The 22192-nt window shown below is 45.9% G+C and overlaps 1 protein-coding gene across 1 annotated transcript in view; it reads right to left on the bottom strand.

Moving 5' to 3' along the window:
- The window catches only part of B4GALT1 (beta-1,4-galactosyltransferase 1), a 58925-nt gene extending 39231 nt beyond the window's left edge, over nucleotides 1-19694 (bottom strand). The window contains exon 1 of the mRNA XM_030919348.1: nucleotides 19058-19694. Coding sequence (XP_030775208.1) covers nucleotides 19058-19469 — 412 coding nt within the window. The 5' untranslated portion in view covers nucleotides 19470-19694. The remainder of the gene's footprint in view (nucleotides 1-19057) is intronic.
- Nucleotides 19695-22192: the final 2498 nt, after the last annotated feature.

The raw sequence follows: 22192 nt of genomic DNA, 5'->3' as shown, positions 1-22192 counted from the left end.
ATAAAATTAGCCAAGTCTGGTGGTGCACACCTGTAGTCCCAACTACTCAGGAGGCTGAGGTGGAGGATCACTTAAGCCCAGGATTGTGAGGCCACAATGACTCATGATCACACCACGGCACTCCAGTCTGGGTGACAGAGCAAAACCCCAACTCTTTAGAAAACTTGTAAATAAGTAAATAACAGATTCAAAAGATATCTGCAATGTCTGAGACCAGGAAGGGATTAATATCCAGGATGTATAAGGAATTCCTGCATATCTTCAAGAAAAATATAAGAACTCCAGTGAAAAACAGGCAAAGGATTATAATGAATAAGCAATTTACCTAAGAGGAATCCCAAAGACCATCAAGCATACGAAGAAATGCTCCAGTTCATTAGTAATCAGAGAAAAGCAAGTTAAAACAAAGAGTTGTCCTAGCACATCTATTAGTTTGGCAAAAAATAGGAAGCTGGTTAATGCTGATTATTCACGGAGACACAGAGCCTGTCATGCTCTGCTGGTGGAAATGTAAACTGGGGCAGCCATTCTGGAGCTGCATCTGGCACCCCGAATCAACATAAACATGCTCACAGGTTGCCCACAAAGGAAATGTCTAAGGATGTTCCTCACAGCAATATTTGCGAAAGTAATGCTGGAGGCAGTCCAGGAGTCCCTCATTACAGAAGGGAAAAAGAAACACTGGGATGGATGACAATCATGAGATATTATTCAGCAGTTAGAATCAACATGCTGGACATATACACGGCAACATGGATGGACCTTAAAAACAAAGGTGCACACTTGGTACCCAGTTCTTGTTTTCTAATTATGATTCTCTACTAAAAGGAACTAGAGCTCATTGGAGAAGTGACTGACTCTAGGACTGAGTTGGGGAAAGAACAAGAGGACCGTGGAACTTCTTGCTGTGCCTGAAAGTAAAAAAAAAAAAAAAAAAAAAAAAAAAAAAAAAAAAAAATGCTCAAAGAATAATAGTACATGTCAAAAGAAAACAGGAACCAGGAACCTCTACAGAGGAATCCCATGGACCGTCCCCCTGAAGGGGACATTATTGGCTAAATCTGGGATAGTCTGAACATCAGAATATATAAAGATAGTAAAGGATGATGATTTAATGAAGAATCCATAGGTCTGCATTAATATATGAATTAATAAATAGGGGAGAAGGGTAAGCTCTTCCTTACAGAAGAATGCCAATTAACAAACATAGAAGGAATAATGGAATCAGAAAACCATCAACTACCATAATAACTGATTCAGGCAAGAACCATTTGTAGATGCTAAAATACAGTGGATATCAAGAAAACAATGAAAGGTAAGAAAAAAAAAATTTTTTTTAAGTGGATGAAAGTTTGAGGAATAACAGGATATTTACATAATCTCAAAGTATATGCCCATGAGACACTTTTTAAAGTTTTTTATTTATTTATTTACTTTTTTTTTTTTTTTTTTTTGAGACAGAGTCTCACTCTGTCACCCAGGCTAGAGTGCAGTGGCACGATCTCAGCTCACTGCAATCTACACCTCCCAGGCTCAAGCAAATCTTGTGCCTTAGCCTCCAGAGTAGTGCACCACCACGCCAGGCTGATTTTTTGTATTTATTATAGAGATGGCGTTTCACCATGTTATATTGGCCAGGATGGTTTCGAACTTCTGACCTCAAGCAATTCACCCACCTCAGCCTCCTAAAGTGCTGGGATTACAGACATGAGCCACTAGGCCAGGCCAGATAGTTTTAATTTAAAATGGTAAAATAGTAACTATAACGGAGTAATGGCAAATGCCACTATAATGAAATGCTCAATGTTCACACTGCCAATAAGGAACAAACTGACAGTGTGTGTCTCTAAATCTCGTGACAGTGAGAAGAACTCAGCATCATTTCAGTGGTGTTCCTGTCAAAAGTGAATAACCTGAATCTCATCATGAGGAAACATTAGACAGATCTAAATTGAGAGATCTTCTACAAAATAACTGGCCTGTACTCTTCAACAATATCACTGTCATGAAATCCAAAGGACTTGGGAATTATTCCAGATTACAAGACACTAAGAGACATGACAACTGAATACAACACATGGTTTTCTTCTACCATAAAGGTTATTATTGGGGCACCTGACAAAGTCTTCCTAAGGCCTGTAGATGACATAGTAGAAATGTTTCAATGTTGATTTCCTGATTGTTTATTACACTACGTTTATATATATATTTTAAATTATCTTGTTAGGAAATATATACTGAATATTTAAGGGTAAAAGGATATATATATATGAGAGATCTATATGAATCTATATCTATCTAAAATCATATTAATATCTACCTATCTACACAGAGAGAGAGAGAGAAAGAGAGAGAGAAGGAAAAACTAAATATAGCAAAATGTTAACATTTAGGGACTCCAGAGGATATCTAGGAACTCTTTGTATTAGTCTAACAACTTTTCTGTAAGTCTGAAGTTACGCCAAACTTTTTAAAAATAAAAAAAAAAAAAAAAAAAACAGAACGGGATGAAAAATATACAATCAAAATGAGCTACAAAATGCCATTTACATGTGTTTTAAAAATGTATATATACTGTGTGACTCCATTTATGTGACATCTTCAAAAAGACAAAACAATAGTAATGAAGATTAGATCAGTGGTTGCCTGGGATTAAGGCTGGGAGGAGAATGTGACTACATGAGGGATTTTTTTGGGGTGATGGAACTGTTCTGTATCCTGATTGTGGTGGTGGATACACAAAAGTATATATGTGTTAAAATTTACAGACTATATGCCAAAAAGTCAATTTTATCGTAGCTTAATCTAAAAAAAAAAAATTTTTTAAGAAGACATCTATATATAAAGCAGTGGCTTCCATTTTGGCAAGAGGAAAAACAGATACACAAACTATAAATACATTAGAATAGTTGCCTATGATATACCTGGGAAATAGAAGTGGGAATAAGGACAAAATAAAACAAATACATAAGGCAAGAGAGTCCATGAGTAGACCCCAATGATGATTACTGGCCATGAAAGGAAGCTTGATGGCTGGATGGAAAGGAAGAAAGAAGGAAATAACTAAGGGAGAGATGGCAGTTGGAGCTGGATATGTCCTTCCAGGGCTGTACAAAGGAGGGTGGAACCCAACCCCTGGTCCAGACCAAGGTCCCTAAAGCAGGTATACAGTATTGTGGGGATGAATTCATCAGCCAGACAGCCTGACCTATCTAATGTTAAATTCACTTCCCTGCTCTGACTGCTGACTCACCAGCTGTTAGCTTATCCTGTGGCTTCCCTTGTAGTGCTGCCTTCAGCCAGAGAATTCTAAGCTACTCAACAACAGTTCTAATCTTCCCAGTAAAGCAGCAATTTTGCATTCCAGCATGTAAGTAAGTCTTCTGGGAGTTTTATTACTGAGTCAGCTGCCCCTCTAATCAGTTTTGGAGCCCCGGCAAATTTTCCGGAGCTGCAGTGCTGATTAGGAGCACATCCTTCTCTCTCCAGCTAGAACCAGACCTTGGTCTGTAGAGGGCCCACTGCCCCTATGGGCCATCTGGGCACTCAGCCAGCCATGTACTCCTAGCAATACCTCTCTGATGTCAGGACTACTTTAAATGTAGCCAGCTCTAATTTCCTTCTCTAAGGGGTGGGGATAATTATGCCTTCCTTTCAGATGTAAGTGAGATAATACATATACATACTTATTGCAGTGCTTGGCACTAATAGATGTTCAATAAATGTTACTTTCCCTTTTCCCCTGACTCCTCAGAACTTCAAAGCTTACAAATTACTACAGCCGCATCAGCACACATGGCTAAATTTTCACATTTCTACTCTTAGCCACTAGAATCAGTGACAGATTTGGGACCTTAAGGTATTACAAAAAGCTTCTTGCAGCATGAGAGTTGGAGTATTACAAAAAGCTTCTTGCAGCATGAGAGTTGGAGTATTACAAAAAGCTTCTTGCAGCATGAGAGTTGAACAGAAATTCTGTTCACCTTTTGCTGTCAAAGCCAAGTTGGTGGCTTTTAAAGAACCAACTTAGAAGAAAACTTAGGAGAAAAATTTTATTTTGGGATGGTGAAGACCTGCTTAAGTATGAAAGCAACCTGAAGTCATAAAGGAAAACATAGATTTAAACACACAAAAATTCAAAACTTCTGGCTGAGCGTGATGGCTCACACCTGTAACCCCAGCACTTTGGGAGGATCATTTGAAGTCAGGAGTTTAAGACCAGCTTGACCTACATAGTGAAACCCGTCTCTACTAAAATACAAAATTAGCCGGGCGTGGTGGCGGGTGCCTGTAATCACAGCTTCTTAGGAGGCTGAGGCAGGACAATCACTCAAACCCAGGAGGCAGAGGTTGCAGTGAGCCGAGATTTCACCACTGCACTCCAGCCTGGGTGACAGAGCAAGACTCCCTCTCCAAAAAATAAAATAAAATAAAATAAAATAAAAACAAAACTTCTATATAGCTAAAGATACCAGAAATAAAGAAGAGTGACAGACCATATTTACAAATGAGATGTAATAAACAAGTAAAATCCACAATATAAAAAGCTTCTGCAAACATATTTTTAAAACTAATAGAAAAATGGGTTAAAAGAAAAAGGGTAAAAAAAAAAGGGGGGACAAAAAAAAGGTTAAAAAAAAGAAAAAAAAAGTCAGCTGGGCACAGTGGCTCACACCTGTAATCCCAACACTTTGGGAGGCTGAGGCAGGTGAATCACTTGAGGCCAGTTTGAAACCAGCCTGGCCAACATGGCGAAACCCCATCTCTACTAAAAATACAAATATTAGCCAGGTGGTGGCACACACCTGTAGTCCCAGCTACTTGGGAGGCTGAGGTGTTAGAATCGCTTGAATCTGGGAGGCAGCTGTTGCAGTGAGCCAAGATCAGACGACTGCACTCTAGCCTGGGCGACAGAGTAAGACTCCGTTTCATAAAAAAGAAAATTTATTCACATAAGAAATACAAATGGCCAAGCCAGGCATGGTGGCTCATGCCTGTAGTCCTAGCTACTCAGGAGGCTGAGGTGAGAAGATCATTTGAGTCCAGGAGTTTGAGTCCAGCCTGGGCAACATGGCAAAGACTCCCATCTTGAAAGAAAGAAGGAAAAAAGAAAGACAGCCAATAAACACATGAAAACTTGCTTAACTTCATCAGTAATCAGAGAAACACATTGAAACAAGATACCATGTCTGAATATGATACTGGAAAATATATAAAGGTTAGTAACATCCAGGGCTGGTATGAATGTGAGGAATAAGCACTCTTATACACTGTTAATGAGAAAAAGCTAGAGGGCAAACTGACAGTATCTATCAAAATGTTTAAAGTGCATGATCTTTAAATCTCAAATCAATAACCTAACCTTCTACCTTAAGACACCAGAAAAAGCAAACTTAACCAAAAGCAAGCAGAATGATAGAATTAATAAAGATTAGAGAAGTTAATGAAGCAGAAAAATTAGAACAAAGAGAACAAATAATGAACTCAAAGTTAGTCCTTTGAAAAGATCGATAAAAATGACAAGCTTTTGGCTAGACTAAGAAAAAAAGAAAACAATCAGTAATGAAAAAGGGACTATCCCTATACCAACTTTAACAGAAATAAAAAGGATCATAAGGAATCACTGTGATATGTATGCCAACAAATTAGATGACTTAGATGAAGCAGACAAACTCCTTTGGAAGACACAAACTATCAAAACTGACTTAAGAAAAAAATAGAAGGTCTTAATAGACCTGTAACAAGAAACTGAATTAGGAATCAAAAAGTTTCCCATAAAGAAAAGAGCAGGCCCAGATGGCTTTACTGGTGAACTCTACCAGATATTTAAAGAAGAATTAATAAAAACCCACCACAAACTCTCTTAAAATACAAAAGAGGAAGGAACACTTCCCTACTCATTTTTTGAGGCAGTATTATTACCCTGATACCAAAACCAGACAAAGATCTCATAAGGAAAGAAAACTAACAGACCTTTTCTGACAGTGATAAACAACTATGAGAGAACAAAGGGAAGGGGAGGGAAGGGGAGGGGAGGGGAAGGAAAAGAGAGAGAGATAGGAAGGCAGGCAGGCAGGCAGGCACTACAGACCACTATCTGTTACGAATAGAAATCAACAAAATACTAGCAAACTCAATCCAGCAATAAATAAGAAGAATTACACACCATGACCAAGTGGGATTTATTCCAGGTATGCAAGATTAATATCTGAAAAATCAATGTATAATATACCATATCAAAAGAATAAATGACACAAAACACACAATCATCTCAACAGACACAGAAAAGTATTTGACAAAACCCATTATCTTTTCATGATAAAAATAACTTAACCAAACCAGGAATAGAATGGAACTTCCTCAACCCAATAAAGGGCATCTAGGAAAAACCCACTGCTAACATCATTCTTAATAGTCAAAGACTGGATATTTTCCCCCTAAGAAGACAAGTATGTTGTCTCTCAGCGTATCTATTTAACATTGTACTAGAGGTTCTAACGGGACATTTAGGAAGAAAAAGAGCTGCTGTGAGAGTTCATGAAAACAATGCATCTGAAGTATTTTTCCCATGGTTGGCATGTAATAAGTGCTGAACAAGCATTATCTTTTGTAGGGTGATGTAGCTGGTTGTTGATGGAGCCTAGAACCCTGCATCTACAGTGACTCCCACCGATTTACTTTTTCACACTGACCAACTTATCTATTCATCTTGACTTTTGATTTCCTGTTTAGAGATTAGAATTGTTGGAAGGTCTAAACCAAGTGTATCCAACCCACGGCCCATGGGCCACATGTGGCCAGGATCGCTTTGAATGCAGCTCAACACAAACTCGTGAACTCTCTTAAAATACTGAGAATTTTTTTAAAGCTCATTGGCTATCATTAGTGTATTTTACATGTGGTCCAAGAGAATTCTTCTTCCAATGTGGCCTAGGGAAGCCAAAAGATTGGACACCCCTGGGTCTTAAGTTTAGGTGGTGTGGATTTCTCCAGCAAGACAAATCCTGGCTCTTAGGGCCCACTGACAGCCACCCCAGCATTACATAGCTGACCCTAATGGAGGCAGCACTCAATGGTCCTACCACAAAGCCATTTAGCGATGCTGAGCAGGAGTACATGGCTACGTCAGAACTCCAGGCAGGAAGAGACTCCGGAGAGCATCCAAGTCAATCCTTCATCTCATTTTATACATGGGCAAACTGAGGCACAGAGAGAAGACATGATTTCTCTCGGATTATTCAGTAGGTTGGAAAGAGAGGTGAACTTTAGGGTCTGGCATCCTGGATTCCAATACCAGCCCGGAGGGAGAATAAAGCAGGTTATCTACAGGCTTGTGCTTTAGTTTTTCTACCAACACACCAGGCACACAAGACTGAGCCCGCCTACATCCATCATTTTGTTTTAATGACATATTTTCTCACCCAAGACTCAATCAAAAATTTAATGCTCCCTCTTCAGCTCCTCTTCCTAATCATTCAGCTGTCTGTAGTTTATGATGGCCTCTTGCCCAGGATACTGATGAACAACGTCCACCTGAAGGGAAGAATGTGAGGAGCCATAAAATCCCAGCGTAACTGACACAGGGAAACACACACTCCAAGTTTCCAGTGCTGTGGATTCAACAAGATAGCCGCCTTCTCCTTGTGGCCTGGGGTACTTGTTTTGGGCTATACTCTGTCCCTAAGTTGTGGTCACAGCCTCACGCCTCTCCTTCTTCTTTGACTCTGCCCCAAGGCAGATGAAAAACCTGCATTTGGACAAATTTTACTATGTGGCCTAAGGGTGCTGACTGTATGCCTTTTGTGCCCAACAGGATGAGTTAGCACTGATCAAAAGACATTCAGAGTACTGATATTACCATATAACTAATCTCATTCACTCCTCTTACCAACTCCTTGAGGTAAGAAATTATCTCCCTCATTTTAAGTAGTAAGAAAATCTTGCCCTATAGGTCTCTAGGAACAATATACTACTAGCAGCTCTGACCTAATTTAGTGGGCCCAGAGTGCCATATTAAGTCACAACTGACTGCTGCAGAATGCAGTCAAAGGAGAAGATGTATGACATAGCTATAAGGTGAAGGGGGTGGCTGTCACAAGTTGAATATGCCCCATCTGCTGGATCTGTAAACTTCTTTTTTTGAGGGGGCAGCCGGGGCGGGGGCTGGGGGTGGTGGTCGGGGAGACAGAGTCTCACTATGTCACCAGGCTAGAGTGCAGTGGCCTGATCTCGGCTCACTGCAACCTCCACCTCCTGGCTTCAAGCCATTCTTCCACCTCAATCCCGAGTAGCTGGGATTACAGGTGTGTGCTACCACACCTGGCTAATTTTTGTATTTTTAGTAGAGACAAGGTTTCACCATATTGGCCAGGCTGGTCTCGAACTCCTTGCCTCAAGTGATCCACCCGCCTTGGCCTCCCAAAATGCTGGGAGTATAGGTGTGAGCCACTGTGCTCGGTCAGGATCTGTAAACTTTTAGTCACTGAAATCACTAACTCTAAAATCATTCCATCATTTATGCAATTCAGTGGGCTTCTGAATCTACAAGAGTCTACAAAAGAGGCAGGTACATGGGAGATGACTACAAGGACAGAACTGGCAATTCATATTTGCAGACTTTGGGTTATTGTAACAACTTATTTTTATCCAACATAATTTAAAAGCCTTTCTTCATTAGGGCCCTGTTTCTTGATCCCATACACCAGGGCTATCACACAGAAGTTCATCCACATGAGTTAAATGATCAGGCGCACAGGCTAGCCCAACAGAATATAACAGTTTCTATGGACAGCTACATGCAGTGTTTCCAAAAACGGATCCACAAACTTTTTGATCAACACCATTTTTTTTTTTTTTTTTTTTTTGAGATGGAGTCTCGCTCTGTCGCCCGGGCTGGAGTGCAGTGGCCGGATCTCAGCTCACTGCAAGCTCCGCCTCCCGGGTTCACGCCATTCTCCTGCCTCAGCCTCCCGAGTAGCTGGGACTACAGGCGCCCGCCACCTCGCCCAGCTAGTTTTTTGTATTCTTTAGTAGAGACGGGGTTTCACCGTGTTAGCCAGGATGGTCTTGATCTCCTGACCTTGTGATTCGCCCGTCTCGGCCTCCCAAAGTGCTGGGATTACAGGCTTGAGCCACCGCGCCCGGCCAACACCATTATTTTTAAGTCAGGTTTTTAAAGCCAGAGCCTGCCCCATGCTATAGGTTTAGTGCCACATATCAAGGAAGAAGGAAAGAATGTTCTTACTTTCAGGTGGGGTGTTGAAAGAGCCACAGTAAGGCTCCTTTTGTGGACACAGAGTGAATTCAACAGGAACTGCCCTGAGGCAATCACTTACAGGAAAACTCTAATGTCCAGAAAGGCCACATGGTATCCAGCATAGGGAACTACACACACACACACACACACACACACACACACACACACACACACAGGCTGGAAGTGTCAGTGTGAGGCTCCAGCTAGATCCAACTCGCCCTTAGAATCCACATACTTCAAAAGCCAGGAATTTTCAATTTAGAACCTGTGAATGATTCCAAACCTCTTGGAAAGCAATGCGGCAATGTGAATCGGTATTGTTAAGATGACCATATCCTCTGGCCTAGAAATTCTTCTCCAGGAATTTATCACAGGAAAGTAATTCAACTGAAGCAAAGAGCTACGCACTACAAAAATGTTCCTCTCTAGATTAGCTACAATAGTGAAACCTGGAATAGTATATACTAATGGAATATCTATAAGGATACTAGACGGTAACAAAAGATAATTAGGATAATTAAGAACATAACATTTTATAAGATAATGTTGGATAAAAATGGCTGCACGCAAACAGTTTCACTCTACAACTGCATTGGAATATATGCATTGGAATATGTATGCATTTGAAAAGTAATAGCAAGTTCTGTTACAGGAATGGGAGCATGTTCTGTTACAATGGTAAGTAGAAATTTTTTTTAACATTTAACATGGTAACATTGTATTTTCAACTGAAAAAAAAAAAAGGTCCTATAAAGCAAAAGCCAAAATCTTCACAAATAAGTATTATACTACCAATAATAAATAACATATATTCACAACTTATTCTGTGTTAGGCACTGTTTTAAGCCCTTTCGTGGCTACTGCCTACATTTCACAATATCTATGAGGTGGATACTGTTATCGCCATTTTACAAGTGAGAACACTGAGGCACAGAGAGGATAACAACTTTCTTAAATACCATAGCATGATAGAAACATTCCTTGTGCCATTTCTATGGGTCATCCACCTGCTAAAATTTTTATGTCTGCTTAGACAGACACGAAATCCTTAGCAGAAGCCTCATGGGTAGTGGGCTTCAAAAGGAATTTCAGAGGCCTTTCATGTTGCAGATATAACCAGGTTTTCCCCCCATTTGCCAAACTGGAATCTAGGAGATAGAGAAAGACAGAGGCTAAAGACCAGCAGGTCCAGCCCACTCAAATTTCAGAAAGACAACAGAGACCAAAGGAGTTAGGATTTGCCTAAAATGATGTAATGAATTAGAAAAAGAATGAAGACCAGAGCTCGGAATCCTCACTCTAGCAGCCTTCAAGGCTTGCTCCTACCCTCTGCAGACTACGAAATTCCTCTCTGTAGCTCTCTTCCCTTTCAACTGCCTCCCTATGATCCCTCAGTCCAGCTACCGTCAGACTTCCTCTGTCCAGAACAGTCCCAACTGCACCTTCTCTTTCTTTCATCATCTTCAGCTCACTCTGCCTCCACTTCCTTTCCTCTCCTGTCCTGCTGGTAACGGTGTGCAACTTCTGGAATTTCAGCTATAGTGTTCTTCCCATATGACAGCAACGAGAGGAAATCACAGGTTTCTTTTAGCAGTAGACCCCTGCCCTTCCAATAAGGGAGACTGTTCAAACATACTGAGAGACAGAGATGCTAAAATCAGTGTCTGGAAGAGAAGTCCTTCATTCTGACTCTGGCCCTGGCCCAGACCACCCATTTGGCTCCCTGTACCTCCTCAGTACCCTCAAAGCACCCAGGCTTGCTCCCTCTGACCACACCATATTGCCAGAGTCTACTACTACTAAGGGACTGCCAAAAAGTGGGGGCCTCTCTTGTTCATGTCTATCTCTCGCACTTTATATAGTGTAGTTACCAATAAAAGTTTGCTGAATGAGGAAATGAGTCCCTATTCATTCTCTTCCTGGGGGGTCTCTCCTGACTTTAGTGTGAAGACTCAATTCTACCTATTCTTGGGCAGGCAGGGGCTCTGCCCAGAGTACTCCTCTAAATGTCAGGCGCTGCCCAACACCTCAATGCCACGTCCCCACACTCCCATAACACAAATACCAGCTTCCCTAGGACGTGCCCTTAACTCCACATCGTTTCCTGTTTTTTTTTTGTTGTTGTTGTTGTAGTTGATTTTTTTCAAGCTGGCAGTGTCCTGCAACACCAATGACAGCTCTGCGGTTTCAGGATGTCAAAGGCAAAGGCCATGATGCAAAACAGGAAGAAACTTTGAAAGAAAAAAACTTAAGGCATTTTTAGAATATACCCTGTCATGGGGCCAAGCAATGATTGAATCTCCTGCCACAGACCCTCCCCATGACCTCTAGGCCCCCGTGGTGGGGCAGGAAGGAGCCTGAACTCATACCATATCCGTCACACTGCTGACATAATCCTGCCCCTTCCCTCAGTGCAACCTCGCCCTTCTACTCCAGGCTCTGTGCCAAATGACCCCGGCAGACAAAACTGCTCCTCAGAGAGAATTTAGCTCCAGTGAGGACATTCTAAAGGGAGTAACTTCAAAGTATACTCCTTGGGAATAGCCTGGCACATTCGCCTGGGGCTTATTGATGTAACCCACCTGAACCAGCCCCAACTGAGACTCAGGCTCTGCCTCTCCCTAAGAGATCTTCTCCATAAGAGAATTCCTAGAAACCTGAAGTTTCTCACTATGGTCCCTCCCTAGATCTCAGGACCACCTGGAGGTGGGAGAGCTGTGCTGTATGTTTCAGAATCTGATTTGCAAGCTTGCTCCCACCTTCCTGTGTGTCACATCTCAATGACGTCAATAGCACTGGTTTAGCTAGCTGTTGTTCACCTACCACCACAGCCCCAGAGCCATAGTCGTCCACAGAAGTCCAGCACAGGGACTTGGCTGCTAAGGAAACAAATAGAGAAGTTACTGAGAAAGCATCACCCCCACCGATTCTGTTCACAGCAGATTTCTGCTAAGCCAGATCCTAAGAGCCTATCCTGCAGCCTGGCCCTTCGCCCCTGTCCCCAGGCACTTCCTGGACCTAGTTTCTTTTTTAATCAGAATTCTAGACACATCATTCAGCAATAAGCGATACTCATCTGCCAGCACTAAGCAAATCTGGAATTTCCAGTGAGTCTATCCTTTTGTAAGACTGGCTTGAAAACCTAGCCCTTCTCAAAAAACTTCAACACTTTTTTTCCTTTTTTAGAAAGCTCTCCTACAGAATCCAAAAAGTACATAAAGCTTTCTGCACAAGCATCATCACTACATCACTAAGAAAAAACAAAAACTATATATGTGTGTGTGTTTAGCAACAGTTGAATGATTTTTTTTAAAGTTATACCATATTCAGGTAACAGAATATGATACTGCCTTTGTGATTTTTAAAGGTATAGGGTCAAGTCTGTGACAGAATCTTAAGTGAAAAATGCTGAACACCAGGTTATCTACATGAATCTATTTCAATCTATCTGTCCATCTATAAAGAAAACAGCTATAACACTAGATGTGGTGACTGACACCTATAATCCCAGTGCTTTGGGAGGCCAAGGCAGGTGAATCACTTGAGCTCAGGAGTTTGAGACCAGCCTAGGCAACATGGCAAAACCCCATCTCTACAAAAAAATACAAAAATTAGTCAGGCATGGTGGTATGCACCTGTGGTCCCAGCAACTAGGGAGACTGAAGTGGGAGAAACACTTAGCCCGAGAGGTCGAGGCTGCAGTGAGCTGTGATCACTGCACTCCAGCCTGGGTGACAGAGCAAAAACCCTGTCTCAAAAAGAAAAAAAAAAAGAAAGAAAAAAGATATTAGCTATATTCTTAAACATGAAAAAGACTAGTAGGAAATATGCCAGTATGTTTCTTCTGGGTGACAGGAATTTGGGTGTGCTTTTATATCTCTTTCAACTTTTCAAATTATTTTCAATGAGCCTGCATTACTTTTTACTTTTAAAATGAAGGAAGAGATTATCCCCCCTCAAAAGGCAAAAGCAAAGACCCATACCCCTATCCCCAACATCCCTGCGAGGCAAGTTGTTGTTCTCTCTCTCTCTCTCTCTCTCTCTCTCTCTCTCTCTCTCTCTCTCTCTCTCTCCCTCTCTCTCTCTCTCTCTCCCTCCCTCTCTCTCTCCCTCCCTCCCCCCCTGGGCTTTGTGAGGGGCTCTGGAGAAGCAGCAGGTGGGGGGAGTGGACAGAGAAGCAGCTACATAACACACCCACACCAGACTTTAAAATGACTGCCAAAGAATTCAGCAACAGCCAATTATATAGCCCCTAGCCTTCATTTGTGTAGGGAAGGGGCTGGCTGAGGTCGAGCTGCAAAGTGGAACCTGAAACACTGAGTGTGTGACTCACCCCTCTGTCTTCTAAGGACAAATCCCTTTAGGCCACATTCACCCAGAACCAGCTCCTCACTGAACCCTGTCCCCCACCCCCAAGCCCCACTCTCCAACCTGGTCTCTGACTTACAGAACAATATCCTGAGATCACTCCTTGAGCTAGTGACCGCCTCACCTCACCCTGCAATGGCCCAGATCAACACAGAGACCCCTACAACTCAGGTCTCAGGTCTCTACAGTCTCAGTCACAGTCTGGCTCCCAGGAACCCTCACCAAGTTTATGGACAGGAGTGGACCCTGTGAGTCTAATCCCATGCCTTGCGAATTCCCCTAGGAGCCAGGCTCTGGCTGGTTGGCCTTACAGTGACCTCACTGCCCAGGGACCATACCAGTCTATACCAAAGCCAAATGTAAAATTGTCACCGTGCCAGGCCCTCAAAGGATTTAAGCTTCAAGGGCAGACCATTTGTCCTAAGACAACTGGATTGCTGCTCCACTGGATAAGAAAAACTGGAATTTCCAGGTGGATGTGGGTTCAAGCAGAATTCCAGTCTCTGCTTCTTCACAGTAAGAGCAGAGAACAAAGAGTAAGAAACAAGGTACAGGAGGCACTGGGTAAACAGATAGCGGGGAAATCAGCAGTATAACTATTGAATAACCTCTTTCACAAACACACACCCATAGCCCAGCTGAATGCAAAGGGGATGAGCCTGCTGGCCCTGTTCCCTAAGTCTGGATGGTCCCTAGGGTGGAATCTGTGGAAGGCTCAGACTGCCTTGCCATTAACTGGCATCAGTTCCCAACCCATAAATTAACTTAGTCCCAGCCTCGAAATCCCTACCCTGCTGCTACCCAAAGACCATAATACCCAGTGATATCTCATTATAATCATTATAAAGCAGCAAGTTAAAGATTACCCAGCAGAGCTAATGCATAGCTTCGAAATTAGAGGAAAATTTTCACAAAACCAAATAAAACCAGGGCTGGAGAATTTTGATATGAACTTGTAGTTTCTGAAAGAAGAAAGGAAGAAATGAAGGAGGGAGGGGAGTGATAGGGAAAGGGATAAACACACACTTTGGTTCCCTTAGATGACGTCAGCACTGTTTAATTATGCCTCCCCTGCCTAAATTAAGAGTTTCTGAAGAGAAGGCATTTTGTTTTCTTCTTTGTAGCTCTAGTGCCCAGCATAATACAGGAACATTGCTGGAACTGAAGGAATGAAGTTATCAGATGCCTTAGCCATCACGAACATCCATACAAAACCAACATACAAGACCTTCAGATGGACCCAGAGACACATCTTGCAGGGGATCTTCCTCTGAAACTCTAGGGCATATCAGGTCACCTCTGAACCCGTGCACTAGCCAACTACTGAATAGTAACCTCCAGGAAGAGCACTAGAGGATCCCATCGTGGGATGCTACAGTTCTAAGAAGCTGCAGTTTGAGACCAATCCCACATTTGGCTCTTGTTCCCCATTCCCCAAGGAGTTTCCACTTGGGCCATCAGAGGCTCCACTGCAGGTGGAGGAGGTTCCTTGTGTTTAATCGAAGTCTGGAATGAATTATAGCAGCCAGGGATCACTTTTATCACCATAGGCTGTGTCTAAGAAAGCGACCAAGTTTTACCATGAAAGCAAACCAGATAGTCATGGAGGGTATTTCTCAATCTCAGACTGTTAGACAAGGAATGTCTGTGTGTTTGTCAATATATTATTTTCCACGAAAAAAACAACAGGACAAAACTGGCTTACAAGACTAGTTATCTGAGCCTAAAGCTTCAACCCCCAGGAAGAAGCTCCACCATAAGCCGGAAGGTGATGAGGTTCCAAGGCTCATCCCCAAAGGGGCGAGAGAGAGTCCTTTCCCAAGCCTCAAAGTACACTCTGTCCTGGGCAGCCTGCTTGTGTCCACATGTGTGCGTATGAGGGAGGTGGAAATGTGCTGGTAGAGAAACACCTTAGAGCCCAGCAAAGACCAGCTAGGGCACAAACCCTGGCAGAGGCTCAGCAACAGCCCCCATAAAAACCAGGGAAACTGGCTCATGGGCAAGTGCTCCTCGGGTGCCCTGGCTACCTGTAGCTGCTGTTTGCTGGTCCAAGTGCCCATCTCTAGATCAGAGTCTTTCCTTTTGAACAAATGAAGAGGATCTCCTCAAAGCATAGGTGGGCAAGAGCGGCCTCTGAGACATAAGCAGTCTAACACTCACTCCCCTGCCCCCTCAGGGGACTGTACCATCCATCCCAGGCCCCAGCTGAGCCTCCAGGCCAGCCATGCCTCTCTCACTAGTTCAGCCTCAGGTACTGCCCACCTCCCGCATCTCCGGACTGGCCATGCCACAGCTGGTCAAGTCCCATTGAGCTGCTGCCCAATCTGAGTAGAGATAAACATGATGGGGGAAGAAACCCAAGGCCACTGTTCCTCCTATCTCAGTAGGCAAACACCCAGGTGGCCAGAAAAGAGGGCCTTGCTGCAGGGTTATAAGTAGATGCTGCATGGCCCCCCTGAGGACCTGAGACAGTGTTAGGAAAGAAGAATAGCATAGCACCTGCAGGCCTAAACTGCCTGGGAGAATTCCCTGGAGAAAGCTGCAGAATCCTCAGGAAAGGCCCACCTTCCCACTGCATCACTCACTCCTATAAGCCTCACATTAGCCCACAGGAGGGTGCCCGGTGTGAGGGCGGGGGATACTATGGCTCCAAACCTGCAGCCTGCCCCAGGTCACACTAACCCAAGTCTATCTGAAGACTATTCCAAGTCCTTGATAGCTCCAACAGCAACCCATCAGCAGTCCAATCCAGTGCCTTATGTGCTCCAGGGTAGGGCCTGCCCATAACCCACACCTGTCAGCCGAGAGGAATCTCAGCATCTGGCCCAGACCCCTGGACACCAGAAAGTAAAGCCAAGTCAGGGAAAGGAACTGCAAGTAGTGAAAAGGCCACAACTCTAAACCCCACGGATGCTTTCTCCCACCAACCTCAAAACCACCCGCAAAGGCTTTGGCTAACACCTGCCCATGAACAGATGGGCTCAACTCCCCCCACCAACACACTCCCAAGGAGACTTTCAGCTTTCTCAAGGCCTCATAGCCAGGAACCTCCACTCTGAGAACTGTACCTAACCATCCAAACCTACAGGCCCTATTAAAATGAAGAGAAGACCTCTCGACCCCCATTTCTGGGGCTGCCTCAGCAGCAGCCTAAACGTCATGGTCCCTTGCACGTCACACGAAAGCAGCCAAACTAGAGAAGGCACTCTCTCCTCGTCCTCCAGAATGTTCTCTCTCAGGAGGTCCTTTCAACTAGGCAAATATAGTCCATTTAGAAACACCAGTAACTGGTGACAAGCCGATCACTAGCAACATCATTACAAAACAAAACTAAGCAGAGCTATGGTCACCACCTTGTCTCTTACGCTTCTGAGAGGAAGATGTGATACTCAAATACCAATCTAATCAACTTTGCAGTACTTTTCTTTAATTTGCTAATTATTTTTTCTTTCTGTGCAATATCCAGGCAACAACCAAAAACAAAAGCAAAAAACCTGGCCTTTTTCTGGCCTGGAGACTCAGTCTCTCTCCCACTTCACTCTGCTCTTCAGAGCCATTTCCGTGGAAGTCTGAAAAAATGGAACTTTATAAAGGTCCTAAGCAAATATTATTACTATATTATTATTATGCAGTGTATTGAGTGCCCGTACTTTTTTTTTTTTGAGACAGAGTCTTGCTTTGTCGCCCAGGCTGGAGTGTACTGGCACCATCTTGACTCACTGCAACCTCTGCCGCCCAGGTTCAAGCAATTCTCCTGCCTCAGCCTCCTGAGTAGCTGGGACTATAGGCGTGCGCCACTACCCCCAGCTAACATTTTTGTATTTTTGTAGAGATGGTGTTTCACCATATTGGCCAGGCTGGTCTTGAACTCCTAACCTCAAGGGATCCACGCCCCTCAGCCTCCCAAAGTGCTAGGATTACAGGCGTCAGCCACTGTGCCTGGCCTGAGTGCCTGTATTTAATGTACACAATCTCATTTAGTCTTAAAAATAACCCTGTAAGGTAATCATTGACAATCACATTTTACACATGAGGAAGAGATTTTGAGAAACTCGATAGCATGACTCAAGTCAGACACTTAGCAGCAAGGCAGTCCATTTCATTTTATGGGACTAGTCTGCTTCCCAGAATCATCATCAAATGCAAAGGAATTTAATTATCTGCTTAAAAAAAACGCCCCCATCATTACCACAGTTCATGTCTGACCGATTCCAAGATGTCCTTCCCAAACTTGATATGAACACATTGACGCAATTATTGGCGAAATTGAGCAAGAGTATGTAGTAGCCAGGGCTCTGTAGGAAAGTGACAGAAAACTCCTGTCGACAGGATGTCATCCTGCCTGCCAGGGCCCCTCACTCACAACAATTCTCTAAAACTTGGCATTAGAAATGAGAGAGGACCTGTGTGGTAACCCTGGAAGCAACCTGTGGTTGCCTTGGGCCTGTGGGCCTGTAGGTTACAGGTCAAAGAGAAGTCCGGACTAGGCTCAGCCTCCTGCTATGAGGAATGCAAACCCACCTACTCAAGCTATCTGCCTAAGCTGAAACAGAGGCTAGAGGTCAGAGTTCAGATCATCTGGGCAAGATAATTGAGACTAAGGCTGCTGCTGGAAGTACCAGAAATGGGCAACGTGGTGCTGACTGGTTATATTTTAGCCCTCTAGCCCCCGGAGCACACAAGCTCTCTGCCCTTGGGAGAGATTCCTGCTCACCTAGGTTTTGGGTACCCATACCGGGAGGAGACTAGAGGGAAGGGCTCTCGGTGACGATCCACACAGAGGAAGAAATGAACACACAGTGACAATTTACTGAGGGCTTACCCTCATTAATTAAGCCCTTATTTACATTGTTCACATAATCTTCCAAAACAACCCCTTGAAAGGGTGACCATTTATTATTCCAGAAGAGAAACGTTGGGTTCACAGAGAAGTCACTTGGCACAAACGATCAGGAGAAAACGCCACTCTCAGGAGAGTGGCTCTATGGCAAGACACGTGAACCGAGAGGTCAGTCTCCTTCCCCACCGGGAGCCTCACGTCAGTCCCCAAGAGGGAGTGGATTACTCGAGGTCCCTACCAGAGTTTTTAGTGCAAGGCTGCTCCAAGCCCTAAGCAGATCCAAACTCCAAAACTTCCTGAGCTTCGGGTCAGAGCAGGGAAGTCTCCAAGGCCTTCTCTGGTTCTGGGGCTAGAGGGGCCTCGGGACTTCCCTGGGCGGTCCCGGCCCCAAGCCGCCTACATGACTCCCCAGGGACCCACTTCCCAACCCTTCTCTCCCATCCAGTCCCGAGCCTCTGGGATTTAAAACTCTAATCCAGAACAGGGAGGCTGGCTGTCGTAGAAGAGCCAGCCTGAGGGAATGTCTGGGGGATCCTGTCGGGGAAATCCAGGGGAGTCCCAATCCTCGGACTGGCGCCGACCCGAGTCCTTACCGAGCAGCGGGGACTCCTCAGGGCAGGCGGGCAGCGGCAGCGAGGTGGTCTGGGGCACTGGGACCGAGGTCAAGTTGCTCGCGGGGCCGGGGCCAGAAGCCGCGACTGGGCTGGAGTCGCCAGCCGGGCGCGGCTGGGAGGAGGCGCCTAGAGGAGGAGGCGGCCGGGCCCCTCCGGTCCCGAGTTCCCCGGAGGGCTGCCCGATGGCGGCGGCACCGTTCGAGCCGCCCTGCAGCGATGTGGAGACTCCGACCAGCTGGGGCAGGCGGCTCAGGTCGCGGCCAGCCAAGTAGTAAACGAGGGTGACGCCAAGGTGCAGAGCGCAGACGGCCACGAGCAGGCGGCAGGCCCGCTGCAGCGACGCGCCAGGCATCGCGGCGCTGCCGCCCAGGAGCGGCTCCCGAAACCTCATCTTCCCGCCGCCGCTTTAAGAAGAGTGTGGGCTACACGAGGGGAGGCGACCCGCCCGCGGGCCGCCTGCCAGGCGCTGCCCCACAGCGGCGACCGGGGGAGGGCCCGGAGGGAGGGCTGGCAAGCGCGGCGCCAGGGTGCGAGTGGCTGAGAGCTGAGACTCCTCCGGCTGGCCAGACCCGGGAGCGGCGAGAGGGCGCCCGAGGCGCGGGCGGGGAGGGGAGGGGAGGGGAGGGGAGGGGAGGGGAGGGGAGGGGCGGGGCGGGGAGGGGAGGGGCGGGGCGGGGCCCCGGTGGGGGCGGGGCTGGGCGCGGGGTTTTCGGGACGAGAGCGGGAAGGCGGGGCAGCCCGTGGCGGGACTGGCGCGCTGGGCGGGGCCTCGGGAGGGTGGGCAGCGGGCGGGGCGGCCTCGCGGGGTACCCGGAGTCTGACTCGAGCTTCGACGTTTGGCCGCGCACCGCCCTCTTCCTCCTGAGCCTTTGCGGCGGAGCTTCGGTAGCCTTGAGCCGCGCCTCCTCTTCCTCCTCCACGCTGCCCTCAACAGGCCGTGCCACTTCCTGGGGTGTGAAGGGACTCGGGTGCGAGCCTGGGCCTGCAGCGCGGCGGCGGAGAGAACGGAGAGGACAGCTGGCGGGTGGTTGTCTGGGGTGGTTGGGGCCGCGGCGGCGTTCCGGCCAGTGGGCCTTGGTGGTCGAGGAAGAGAGGCAGAAAAAGGTTACCCAGGAAACGGGCTTCGACGTCGGGCGAGGGGTGGCACGTTCGAAACCCACTCCCTAAGTCAGCCCGGCTGGACCCCGCTGCTTAACGAGGGGTCCTGCGGCAAAGAAAGTGGACAGGTTGCCACTTCTTTGCCTCCCCATCAGGTAACCTGAGCTATAAGGCGCTCGCAGACCAGACCAGCTTGGTTCCAGGTGTGTGTGTGTGGTGGGAGTCCTGTATACTTTGAGGAGGAGCGCAGCAAGAAGCCTCTAACTCCCAGGCCAGCGTGCAGGAGAGCAGCCGGCCTTACAGTCTACACTGGGCTACACACGGTCCCATGAAGTAGGAGTTCTCCCGATGTCATAGAGTGGGGCCCTGGAAGATTAAGAAACTTGCCTAAGAGCCCACAGCTGGCAAGAGGCAGAATTCTGGCTCCAAAACCCATATTTTTCCACAGGTTTACCCTTTGTTGATTTGCAAGTAAGGGCTGAAGGCTGTGTGGGTCAGAGACTTAAGCACTGAAGCCACTTGACCTCGATTTGACCCAGAGGCCTCAGACCCTGAGTGAGCAGAGACTCCTCACCCCGGAGAAAGACTCATGGAGGTGCTGTCAGTAATGTGGATAGGGAAGCTGTGGGCTCTGGCAGCCAACCAGCAGGGAATAACAGTAGCTACCTTATTTTGAGAGTTTACTATGTGCTAGTACTATCCGCCATGAAGTAGGTGGTGTTACGGTGTCCATTTCACAGATGAGAAAATGAAGGCTTATGAGTTGACACTTTGGTTGTGATCATACACAATCCTCACGACTTCCTGGACACCAGATCCTTCTGATCTTCCTCACTTCACTGGCCATTTCTGTCTCCTCTCTGGACTTCTTCCTCAGTTGTTGAAGGCCCCGGCCGTAGTTCATGATGTTCTTTTGTGTCTACACTCCCTCTGAGTGATTTATAATATCCATATGCTGATCACTGATCTGTCTCCAGCCCAAATCTCTTCCCTGACCTCCAAATTCAGCTGCTTATTTTACTGGCATCTCAAACACAATACATCTTGCCCCCAGCAACCTACTCCTTACACTCCTTTCGCTCCACTCCCGTTCTTACCTCCTTCAGAGAGTGATACTCTTGTTCATTCAGTTCCCCAGAATCTAAAAGGTGTCCTTGATGTGCTTCTCTTACTCTCAAATGCCATTTGCAAGCCCTCAGCCAGCCTTGTCTGTGCTACCTTCAAAACATCAAAATTCACCAACTCTGACGTAACCATCCTCGATCAAGCCACCATCATCTTGCCCTGGATTATATAGCAGCTACTAATTGGTCACCCTGCTTCCACCTCCTCCATTCCTCCTCCCTAGTCTGTTTTCCACAGAGCATCCAGGAAATCTTTGTAAGCATAAATCAGATCATGCCATTTGTTCAGAACCAAATCCATAGAAGCCCTGTTCAATCTGGTTCCTATCTCCCTCCTCACCCACATCTATCACTCTACCATGCTGGACCGGCCTTAGCCACACTAGCCTGATAGCTATTCCTTGAACTTGCCATATTTCTTCCTGCCTCAAGGCCTTTGTACTTGCTGTTCACTTTGCCTGAAACACTTGTCCCCAATATTTCATTCAATTCAGGTCTCTTAAATGTCACCTTATGACAGAGACCTTCTCAGACTACCTTATGCAGAACGGCCTCCTGCCTGAATCTGCTTAACCTGCTTGTTTTGTTTTTTTGTTTGTTTTGAGACGAAGTCTTGCTCTTGTCCCTCAGGCTGGAGTGCAATGGTGCAGTCTTGGCTCACTGCAACCTCCGCCTCCCAGATTCAAGCAGTTCTCCTGCCTCAGCCTCCCGAGTAGCTGGGGTTACAGGTGCCTGCCATCATGCCGGGTTAATCTTTTGTATTTTTAGTAGAGACGGGGTTTCATCATGTTGGCCAGGCTGGTCTCGAACTCCTGACCTCAGGTGATCTGCCCGCCTCGGCCTCCCAAAGTGCTGGGATTACAAGTGTGAGCCACCGCGCCCAGCCTTAACC

The sequence above is a fragment of the Rhinopithecus roxellana genome, chromosome 16 (genome assembly GCF_007565055.1).
Source record: "Rhinopithecus roxellana isolate Shanxi Qingling chromosome 16, ASM756505v1, whole genome shotgun sequence".
NCBI lineage: Eukaryota > Metazoa > Chordata > Mammalia > Primates > Cercopithecidae > Rhinopithecus > Rhinopithecus roxellana.
Note: the sequence above shows the minus strand (reverse complement) of the source record. Positions and strands in the feature narration are given on the sequence as shown.